The 11,709-nt window shown below is 38.2% G+C and overlaps 1 protein-coding gene across 6 annotated transcripts in view; it reads left to right on the top strand.

Annotated features, from left to right (window-relative positions):
* Nucleotides 1-9,343, top strand: part of ASAP2 (ArfGAP with SH3 domain, ankyrin repeat and PH domain 2) — a 90,657-nt gene extending 81,314 nt beyond the window's left edge. For 4 of the 6 annotated variants that reach the window (XM_042803500.1, XM_042803502.1, XM_033009944.2 and 1 more), the window contains 5 exons: nt 590-758; nt 2,453-2,520; nt 4,175-4,281; nt 8,209-8,331; nt 9,230-9,343. In XM_042803500.1, coding sequence (XP_042659434.1) covers nt 590-758; nt 2,453-2,520; nt 4,175-4,281; nt 8,209-8,331; nt 9,230-9,304 — 542 coding nt within the window. In that variant the 3' untranslated portion in view covers nt 9,305-9,343. The remainder of the gene's footprint in view (nt 1-589; nt 759-2,452; nt 2,521-4,174; nt 4,282-8,208; nt 8,332-9,229) is intronic. The other 2 variants (XM_042803501.1, XM_042803498.1) reach the window with 1 other exon arrangement.
* The last annotated feature ends 2,366 nt before the right edge of the window (nt 9,344-11,709 follow it).

Consider the following 11,709-nt stretch of genomic DNA (forward strand, 5'->3'; position numbering starts at 1 on the left):
CCACATGGTGCTTGATTCTTGCAGACTGTAGGAATACAAAAAGATGTTTTAATGCATTGCTAGCTGCAGCTGTGGTGGTTTCAAGAATTCAGTAAAAACTGTAATTAATTGCTGAACCTAATATGAAGTTAGTTAGATGTTAATCATAACAGGATTTTAAGAAAAGATGTTCCTCTAAATAAAATTTCTTGAATATTATTCACTCAGTTACTTTTCCATAAAACACAAACTGAAGGCCCTGATTGAGCAAACAATATAAGCACTTTATAAAATATATTCTGATCTGCTATTTTCAAGAATATGACTGACTTTGGTAAGAATTTTCTTTGCTTGTACTTTAATACTTGAATGAAGTACTTGTGAGCTCTCTGACCTTGACTATGTGAAACAAAAGGTAAGCCTCTTTCCAGAGAGGTCCTCCTTCCAATGGAAGGATTGCTTTCTGTTTAAGTTATTGATTACATGGAGTAAAGCATTTTTCTTGGGTGAGGGCAAATCCTGTAGCAGGAAAACCTGTGGATGAGAACCTAACAAACAAAATGGTAAATAGAAATTTAATTTAATTTCACTATCTTACTTTCTTCTGTAGATGTGCTTTCTCCAGCACCACCGCCTCCAGTGGCAAAGACAGCCAGCATTATAGAAGCTTTGAACCAGCAATCTAAACAGCAAACAGCTCCTCCACAGACTAAGCCAGCCCCACCACCACTGCCCCCACAACCTCCTAGTAGAATCTCTCAAAGAAAGCCTATTCCTGGGTAACTGATGTCATTTTAGTATTTAATATACTTCATAATTATTAGTAACTTTTCAGTTTTATGGCATATAACATACAAGTCATCTAGAGAGCATGCATACTTTTGCCAATTATATGTTCTATGGGAATGAACAGAAGACAGACACTAAGGGAGCAGAGTACAAGGATTCCCCAATAAAAACAAGAGAGCCTAGTGATTTAAGATTGTTTGACTTGCAGACTATCTACAGAATGCTTAGCTGTGATGGAAATAAGAAACCACAAAGAATAATCTGTTTCTAATTCTCATCTAATAACAAAGAAGAGATAATGGTATCTTATGTCTGATTGTGTTATTTGTTGTTCACATGCTTTGCGTAGGTTCAGCTCCATTCAATATTTTCATTCATGGCTGGAGTAGAAAGACGTGGAACAGAAAATAATTTTTTTTAATTTACAGGAAACAAAGTTAGGAGGGACAAGTGTACTGGAAAACAGGATTATATCCAAAGCACACTTGAGAAACTGGAGTAGTAGTCGAGGGAAAAGAGGGGTGTCATTCAGTAAGCAACATTTAGTACTTAAGAATAATCAACTACAAAAATGAAGCATGGAGAACAGCAGAGTATGGTTAAGCAAAAGTCCTTAAGAGAAGGATCTGCAAGGATGTAGTGAGTCAATAAGTCAGACGACTTATGCTGGTGTGGAAGAGTCAAAGAGAAATAGTACTGTTTGATTATAGACTGCAAACTGTATGAATTAATCCTGCCAATTGACTCAGCATCAGTAATGCCTCAGCTGGACTACTGTGTTCAGTTTTGGGTATTGCAGTAAAATAAAGATACAAAACAATGAGGCAGAAACCGGAGGAGATCAATAAGGTAATGAGAAGTCTAGAAAATACAACCTGTGAGAAAAGTTTGAAAGTAGTAAGATTTTCTCATATTTTTTAAAAAAGGAAATGTAGCATAGATACACTTACTCAAGTATGTACAAGGTGTTGGATTATGCCATTCCTTTTTACATCTTATGATGGCTTTAAAAAAGAAGACTTTTGTTTAAGTTGTGGCAAGAATAGTTAAACACTAGGGAAGGCTTTCCAAACGTAAGCATATGGAAATATGCCTATCTTGTCTGGGAAGTTTTTTGGTTCTCCGACACTGAAAATTTGGCAGAGGACAGCCTACACAAACTTAGATAGCTATAAGATACAGGGACATGTATGTATATGTGTGTATGTGAGATAAATAATATAAATGGTTGATCCTTTGTGAATGAAAGAGGTGAAAAACTTTTGACCTTTGAGCTCCCTTTCTAGTCCTTTGATTGCATATACCATACAAAGTAAAAGGCCAAAGCAACTTGCTGAAGCTTGCTACAGTGTATAGATTAATATGGATACATAATTTTAACAACAAATTTTAAAACAGCAGTTAAAGGAGCTCCAGAATTTAGGAAAAGAAAATCTACTCTACACAAATTGCAGTAATTGAACCTATATTATTCTTCTGCCTTACATTTTTTAATTAAGTCCGAATTACGATTGGCATAATCAAAAATATGGAAGCAAAGTAGTATTTTTAAAAGCAAAATAGCTGTCACCAGAATATACTGAAGACATGACAAGAATTTTATAATTTGGAAAATGCTTTGTATTGTTGTGGTTCAAGTTCTTGTTTGTTTCTTAAATGAATGAATTTCTAATTTTGTGCACAGGACAGAGAAGTCATCTGGCTTAACTAACAAAGGGCAGTCCAGAGGACTTGGGTCTCTACAACAAACAGGTAAGTGTGGTTTAGAGATTTATTTTTATTGTAATTAAGCTCTCATTATAACAGCCTGAGGGAGAGTGTGGTTTTTTTTTTTTTATTTACCTTACACATTTAAATACAGTCAGTACCGGCATTCGTTTTGTTTCTCTTCTTGATTGTGTAGGCCCTGATGCCTCAAGCTCTTCTGCATGAACAGAGTTATGGGCCAATAAATGTAAGCAATGGGGCCATGTAATAAGAAACAGAGTCACAGAAGGGTTGAGAAGGACCTCTGGAGGTCGTCTGGCACAGCCCCTCTGCTCAATCAGGCCCACCCAGAACCAGTTGCCCAAGACTGTGTCCAGGCAGCTTTTGAATATCTCCAAGGATGGAGACTCCACAACCTCTCTGGGCAACCTGTGCCAGAGCTCAGTCACCCTCACAGTGAAAAGGTGTTTCCTGATGTTCAGAAACTACTCCTGTGTTTCAGTTTGTGCCCATTGCCTCTGGTCCTGCTTTACAGTTGGGTGACCACCAGCATATATTGGTGCATGGGCTTATTCATCTCCAGGTGCAGGACTTTGCACTTCCTTGCTCCAGATTTTTGCCTGGTCCCTGCATCCTAGGATTCCTGAAGATTGGCCTTTCTAGTAAAGGCTGAGACAAAGAAGGCATTCAGTACCTCAGCCTTTTCCATGTCCTGTGTAAAACAATCCCCACCTCTGAGCAATGGGCCCACGTTTTCCCTAATTTTCCTTTTGTTACCTGTGTATTTACAGAAACCCTTCTTGTTGTCTTTGTCATCCCTGGCCAGATTCAATTCCGGTTGGGCTTTAGCTTTCCCAACCTTACCTAAACCCTACTCAAACAAAGGATATATTGTGAAAGCTTTAATTAGTATACTCTCTTGTTTGCATGTGTCCATACACAAGGTAATGAATATACATTTTAGAATAGAAAAAATGTGTTTCTTGTTTGAAAATCTAAAGCTCATATAGTGTTACTTTTAATTAAATTGCAAATTGATATTGGTTCTTTCATGATAACGAACAGAGTTCGTTATTCATTCTGCACTTTTCATTGTTCAAAGTAACTATGGCTTTGGGTCATTACAATAACGTCATCTCAATAAAATGTCCAAAATAAAGTTTTTGTGGATTCTGTGATGGTTGTAGTGGAATTTCTCCTACGCCGTTTCCCCTTCTGCTGTATATATTACATTCATTGGTACTTGCAGTGATTCTTTTTTATTTCCCCTTGACATACTCAGGGGGAATTTGCTAATGACTATCTACCATCTGTGTCAGGATTCTCCTGTGAAGGGTAGAGCATCTTGATAATGTTGTTCTTTACTAAGGCAGAAGGGTTCTAAAAGCACACAGTCTGCAGTGAAGAAATGGGATACTTGGTTCTGGTCTCATCTATTTTATAGTCGTTTTTCTCTTTTAGCACATCTGCAGTATTAAAGGTCTTAGGTAATTGTCTTTGGGAAAAGAGGCCTTTTTTGGTAAGGAAAAGGATAGAAAAACTATGTTCAGTTATTTAGGAAGAACCATTTTAAAAATCAAATACTCGTGGGATATAAAATTACTTGTATCATTTAAAGAATAATTTGGTTTCAATTTGTATCATCGCTTTTTTTTTTTTTTTAAACATGTCTAAAATTTACTTGTTTTACTTACCTCAGCAGCAGGAGAGTCTGTGTGTGAAGTTCCAGTAACACAGACTGGTTCTACAACAAATACTTTGGCACAGATCCAACCACCAGCACCAATGCCAAGGAAATCACAAATAGTAAGTAGATAATCTGGGGTTAGATTTTATTAAGACTTCCACACTCTATCAAACGTGCTGGTGACATAATAGTGTATCCTGTTATGGAGAAAGTGTGAGAATCATGAAAATACAAAGCCTGTATCCTGTGTTGAATATGTGCATGACTTGCACTAAATATTTGTGATAACTTTTACTTTCTTGCATTTCCTATATGATAGTATGAAATTTTAAATTTTAAAAAATGAAACCAAACACCAACAAAAACCAAAGAGAAACCAGAAAAAAGAAGCATGTATACTTTCCTTGCATCCAAATGCGACCAACATAATTCACAGAATGTATGGTTTGACTTATTGAAGGTAGATAAGGTTGATTAGTGAGTCACCTGTAGATCATATATAACTTCATTCTTAAACATCAGTGAAGTAAATAATAAGGGAGGGTCCGTGCTTACTTTTGTGATGGAAGTAGATATACTCATAGTTGTTCACTTAGATAGATTAAATGGCTTCAGGCAAGACAAGTAGGAGTCAAGCTCAAAACAAAGAAACTTAGTTCTTGGAGCAGTTGGTTCTCTTTGCATCTCTTTGTCATGCATTCACTGGATGACAGGAGAGAAGTCTCCGGGTAAATACACAGAAACCACATCTGACTTGAGACAGCCCCAGCCGGAAGGTGAGTGAAGGGGAAGGCTGGAAGTATCGGGCTGGAAGTATTGTACGTTCTTCTTCTCTACCTTCCCTCCCAGCCTTAAGGTGACTGTTAGAAAAGAGATCCTGGGTTTACGTGGACTCTTGATCCAATTGTGTGACCTTTTTATACTCTTATTTATTCTTATTTATAATCTAGGACCATGAATGGTAACACACATATTAACATCAGTACCTGTATTCTTATACTGGTATAGGTAAAGGGATGTATTTCCAGATGTCAGCTGAGCTGTTATGTGTAGTTCAGCTGGGTCTTTGGTCCTTGCTCAGATTTTATACTGCTCTCTTATGTGATAGGCATAAAACATCCTTGGTCACGACTATATATTCTCTGCAGTAAGCAAATCACAATATAGAGTCCATACTTTTTGAGATGCTGTATGTAACTAGGTCTGGGCTGTTTCATGCTTTTCATTCTGTGTAGGAGTGTGGTTCCGTTGGTAAATAATGAACTGAGAGGTAGGAGATGTGCTGTTCCTGCATCTGCTGTGGTCTTATTAATGGGCTGTAACAAAAAGACCTGCCTTCTTCAGTCTTTTGTCTGTGTCCCTTCATTGATTTTTTTCCTTAACCATGTCTACTGAAATAGTAACTCTCCAGGACACAGACTTCAGTGTGTTTGTGTGCATAGCCTTGCATGTTTGTCTTGAGCTCTTAGAACACCTATTAGTCATTTCTCATCTGATAATGCTGAAAACCCACAGAGACATCTGGAGTTCATCTTGCATTAGTTGGGAATATAAAATATTCTGTTTTCTTGCTTCCCCCACTCTTGTTTAACAAAGTTACCGTCTGTCTTGCATCAAAATAACATTCATGTTGTAGGCCACAATAAAATTAAATGGTCTGATTGGTGTAAAATGGACTATCTATCCCTTTTGCTTCCACGCACCAAGGGAATTGCCATATTTACTCTGTGAAGCTGTTGAACCCTAATCACAGCTTCTGTTGTGTGTTCTGAGATTCAGATGTGAGCACTGGATACATCCTTTCAACACCTGTCACTTCTGAAACAGCTCCTTACTTGGCTTTCTGTATAAATTAAGATTGTAGTAGTTCTCTACATTGTTCTCTCTCTCGTTTTATAGGACAAATTGCTTTACTTATGATTGAATGGGGTATTGTGGCTGTTTTTTTGTAACAGTCACAGTGTCTCCACAATTTATTAATTGCACATAATACGAAAAACAAATCTGACTCTCCAGATGTCTCTAGGGCTCCAGTAGGGTGAATTTTTTGAGACTGAGAAAATCAGCTGGATGATTTTCTTCTTGTCATAGGACAGAGAAGTAAGGGAAACCTGGCTCAGGGAGTGTGTGCTAGTTAAGGTGCTTTGGCTAAATCAATCCAGCTAAAGCATCTTAGCTGAGATTTAGTCAAGGGCCCCTTAGCTAAAGAGCTTTAGCTAGATCAGTCTAGCTAAAATACTTTGGCTAAATCACTCCATTTAGCCTTATACTCCAGTCTTTTTTGCTAAGTCTTTACCCTGCCAGAGAATCCAGGGGCCAGCCCAGATTTAGGAAATTACTGCAGAAGTGCTCCTTGACTAAAGAAGAGAGAGGTCGAGTTGTAAATGCACGTATAGGCAGTGTAGTTTATCTCCTGTACAGAGCATTTGCACAGCAGCCTATTTGTCAGATGGAAATTCCTGATGCACCATTTTTTTTTTTTTTTTTTTGGTCAGTGTATATTTTAGATTTTTGAAACCATATTGTAGATACATGGGAAACTCTTCCTGGAAGATTTTAGTCTTCTGGGAGTGGGGTTTATTTTAATTTCATTGTCTTCTAAAGAACAAGAAATACCTGTAATTACTGTGCTTTGAAGTTAGTAATTATGTCACTGTTGTACTGATTGTGAAGCTTTTACCTCTTGACCTAAAAGGTGGTTGTGGTTCAAACTGTAACTTGACTGAGATGGAGCATCTGGCAAAATTGCCATGCAAGGCTGCCAGCTCTTGGGGGTGTGCCCCACAGATAGAGCCTAAGGGCATGCATGGTCTGGGCAGGTCAGGTTTTTTTTATACTAAAATGCAAATGGTTGCTTACAGAGAAGCATAACAGTGATGATAAGCCCTTCCTTCCCCATCCACAGCCCCCTTTTATTGCGTGGAACTCAGCTCTAACAAAATAGCACATTAAGAGGCTGGTGGGCAGCACTGTCCACAGCAGAGCATTCAGCTGGTGGAGGGAAGTAGACTTGTGGATGGAGTCTCTTCTCCCCCCACTAGGCTCCATGGTTGACCTAACTAGAGACTGGAACAAGTCCCAGGGAGACTCCTGAATGGTGGTGAGACCTTCTTTTCCTTATGCCATCTGGATCCTCTGTCTCAAACACCCTCTGCATTAACAGACATCTCTTGACCTAAATGGCACTTACAGCTCTGCTCTGGACTCTTGAAGTTGATGAAAGGAGGGATTTTTGCTGGCTATGGCTGGGCAAACTGGGGAGAAGGGCGGACTCATGGTGGAAAGCTTATGCCCTGCCTCCAGGTCCTGTGCCTCTCCGCTCCTTGCGTGGAAACACTACGTAGGTAGCATTAATGCTACTGTTGGTCTGCAACAGAGAACGAGGAGGTTGAAAACAAATGCAGCAGCAGGCTGGCTTGCACCAGGAGAGGTGTGAAATTAGGATGGTGGATACTGTGATAATAGAGCAAAACAAATTCAGCAGCGCTTTAAATAGAACACAGCTAGGACTGGAATCCCACTATTGCAACTCCTTACTAAACTCCTTTTGGAAGTTGCTAAATCACTTCTGTGGCTTGCAGTCCTCAAGTGCTACAGAGAGGCAGAGCACGTTTCAGGGGGTTTGTACATGGCTGAAAGGGGTTTAGCAAATTCAGAAGGGGCCCATTGGCAGGTGACTCAGGCCTCTTTCTGCTAATGCTGCTGCTTTTATACTTGCTGCATAGCACTTGATCTTGATCACCCCATCCTCTGAATAAAATCTTACTTGTTGCAATGATGTAGAGCTCTGAAGACAGGTTTGGATGAGCCTGGATGATGGCTAAGGGAAACCTGGCCCATGCTGGTGGTACAGTGGTTCTGAAAGGCTTTGGATGCTGCCACATTCAGCCTGGAGCATGAACACCCAGCTTAAAAGATGTAGCTGAACTCTAACCTACGAAAAATAGCAGTTGAAAGCAGTTCTGAAGCTTTCTTTAGATCAGCTCCTAAGTCTAGTCTGTCTCTTCCATACTGTGTTATTTACATTTACTTTTTTTATATTTCAGTCAAAAACTAAACCCAAGAGAGTAAAAGCAATTTACAACTGTGTAGCAGATAACCCAGATGAGCTAACTTTTTCGGAGGGAGATATTATTGTAGTCGATGGTGAAGAAGATCAGGAGTGGTGGGTGAGTATTTTGCATTTTCCATCAACATACTTGAAAGAAATAAATGAAATCTGGAGGTTGACACTAACCAGAAAATCCCCCAGCAGCTTTCCAAATAACAAGAAACGTTTCATCTCATGAAAACCCGATTCCAGAAACTTCTTTTGCTCAATAATCAAACTTCAGATTAGTTTTTGACTTTTCTCATTCAGAAAAAAATTAAATCTCATTAGTAGGGTTCACAGTATACAGGGGACATACAGGAAATTCTTGGAGGGTGTCAGCAGTTTAAGAATCGGCTGCTAATCATCTTCCTTGAAGATTGTCCTAATTCTATTTTCCTAGTTCTTCAGCCGACTGAGATTGAGAAATGGTCCATTTGAGCTGGGAAGCCATCTCAACTATTCACATTCCAGAGTTTCATCAGCTAAAGCAGTGTCTTGGAAAATTGTTATGCATAAGAACACTTGCCTTACTCTGTTAGCTAGCGAAGAACAGAACTTCAGATTGCATCCAAATTGACAATAATGCTGTATAAACACAGATGGATTCATGTAAAGCCCAGAACTGTTGAAGCTTGATCCATCCTTTTACCTTTCAGTGATTGTTAAGAAAATGAGCTGCCAGGCATCGCAGGATGCGCTGAAATGACATAGCAGTGGTACTGCATTAATAGATTTTACTTTCAAAGAACTGGATAAAACAGAATTTTAGAAGAATGTCTACAGGTGAATAATAGATGCACCTTGTCAGACTGAATTCTCTGATGTTTCTCATTTGCAAAAGAAAAAGAACACCACTGCAGAAAAATGTAGGGAGAGGCAGGTCATACTGCAGGCAGGAAGGCCACTGCTATTAATTTTGGTGGTTCTGAAATGCCTATTTGAGATTAACTTGAAAAATATCTGGACTCTTTCAGATTGGTCATATTGATGGAGATCCCAGTCGGAAAGGAGCTTTCCCTGTATCATTTGTGCACTTTATTGTTGACTAACTTGCTACTGATAAGTGGAGACATTTCTCATTTCCAGCGGTCACAGAAATAAGTTTTGCTCTATTTCATTTCATCTACCTATCTGCAGACACCTTGCCAGAGCACTGCCCAAGTCCTAGGTACTGTAGCTTACTTTTTTATTGCCATTGTTCTGTTTTGGGGACTTTTAAAACTTTTTTCTATGTGAAAACTTCTCATGAGCAGTTTACACTTAAACAAAAAAAAAAATCAAAACAACTCTTCCTGTATTTTTCAAGGTGAACTGAAAAGCTTTAACAATCAAACTCCATCTAAGTGTGTGAACTTCACAACACCATGAATGTTCTTTTCAATCAATTCACTGTAATTTTATTCTCCCTTTTGTAACATGACAGTACCACAGTTCAGTGTTGCTTCCCCAGTCAAAGAAATTGTGTGCATCTAACAGGGCAGTGAATTTATCCAATTCTCGATACCATTTGAAGTGTCGGAACCAAAACATGCAAGCTGCTGCCTAGTTCTAAATTGGACTCATTCAGCATCTTGCCGTACTGGCTGTCATCCAGGATGTCAACAATTACAGAAGAAATTATTTTAATCTGGGTGTCTTTGGCCAGGTAAAAGCGAAAAAGTATTTCAGTTTACCACAGGAGAAACTTCTTTCTTTCAGAATGGATGTAGATATTTGCTTAACGTTATCTGAAATCTGTGTTAGTCGTTGAACTTTCTAGTTCTAATTTTGTGAGCTTGAGACTGTTTCATTTTTCTATGCTGCACGTGTGTAGAATCTGTTTTTTGAATGTTCTTTATGTATGTTACATCCATTTTGGTCATTTAATGTGACTACTGCTGGTTAACTAAACTATGGCAATATTAACGAGTTACTACATTAACTCAAGGATATAAAAACTGCACTTCCTGAAATGTACTTAACTATGATGATGGATTGCAGAGCATTTCTTACACGTCTCATTATAGTGTTTAGACTTTGGTTTTAAATTCTTGAATTTTCTTAAATGATCCGGCAATGTGTTCACAGAAAGAACATATTTGGTGGAACGCTTCGATAATTATCCTTGGTCAATAAGGTATCTGACACCTCACCAGTACAACATGTTATGTTCTGTTTTATAAAATTTGTGTGCCACTACCTTGCAAACAATGACAGTTTGCAAACTCACTCTGTATTTATATAGTATACCCACGTATATGGTAGCTACACTGTTGTTAAATTTGTTTTACTCATTTGTGAACAAAGGCTAGGCCATGGATAGTTCCCAGTTGGTTGACAGAATACAAACCACCAACACAAATCTGACGTCATTTTGATGTTTGTATATTGTGAAATTGTACCAGGTTTTGCTTATGCTACAGGAGACAACTGATGGCATAGGATAAGAAAAATCAATGTCTAGGTCACATTGGCTTTGATCACGTTTTGTGAATATTGTATCTCTAGATTTATCAAGAGAACTTTGAATTTCTGACAAATGGTGTTAAATTGGCCGTTTCATATTGAACAGACTGGAAAATAGGCCACCACCATATATGCTTATTTGGAGAAAAATCTTGTTGCGTTAGTGCTGGAAGAGCAACACTGATCTTGCCTTGTATCGCCTTTCCTAAATGGTACAGTTGGTTGTTACCTCTCAAACGTGTGGGTACAGCCAAGTATACGCAGAACTTTCCTTTCCTGGATGCTGTTGCTGCAGTGTAAATGGGGAACAAACTGGAATGTTTCAAGATATTTTTGTTGCAAGTTGAAGCAAATTAGTCTGTATTTTCAAAGTTCCCAGTAAAATGATAGAGTTATAGTTTAGCACTACAGTTTTATTCACTTACTGATATGTTCAGTTTGCAACACTATTTTGTATGTTTCTATCCCTGATAGAGTCTAGAGAGTAAATGGGCATATTATTTTGCACAGATCTCCTAATGTACAGTATTTTTAACACAGAATCTTATAGTGTATGTAACAACTCGTAAAGATAAACAATGATGCAAATTTTCCTTGAGTTCTGCTAGAAGAGCAATATACTTTAAAATGTCACAACCTTGTTCTCTGGTCGCTTAGAAACTAGGAAACTTGCAGAATACAACTTAATAGCACTAACAGTGCAGACAGGTGAAATCTTGAGGACCAATAAAGAGCAGCTAAGCAAAATTTATCCCTAGAGTTTCCGTGTTTCTCAAAGTTTGCTCCTCTGGCAGAGGAAAAAGAAATTCTAGAGCCTGTAGATATCTATTTATAATATAAAATTAAGAATTTTAAGTCCAAAATTTTGGCATATTTCATACAACTTTTCAAATCTGATTAAAATGATTCAAAAAACCACTGTTAATAGACAGACTATTAGGTTGCTGTGTTAACTGTTTAAAAGGAGCAAGTGACACTTAAAATGCAGCTTAGAATGCTATGAGATGTA

Source organism: Tyto alba, unplaced genomic scaffold (genome assembly GCF_018691265.1).
Source record: "Tyto alba isolate M040663 unplaced genomic scaffold, T.alba_DEE_v4.0 Super-Scaffold_40, whole genome shotgun sequence".
Classification (NCBI taxonomy): domain Eukaryota; kingdom Metazoa; phylum Chordata; class Aves; order Strigiformes; family Tytonidae; genus Tyto; species Tyto alba.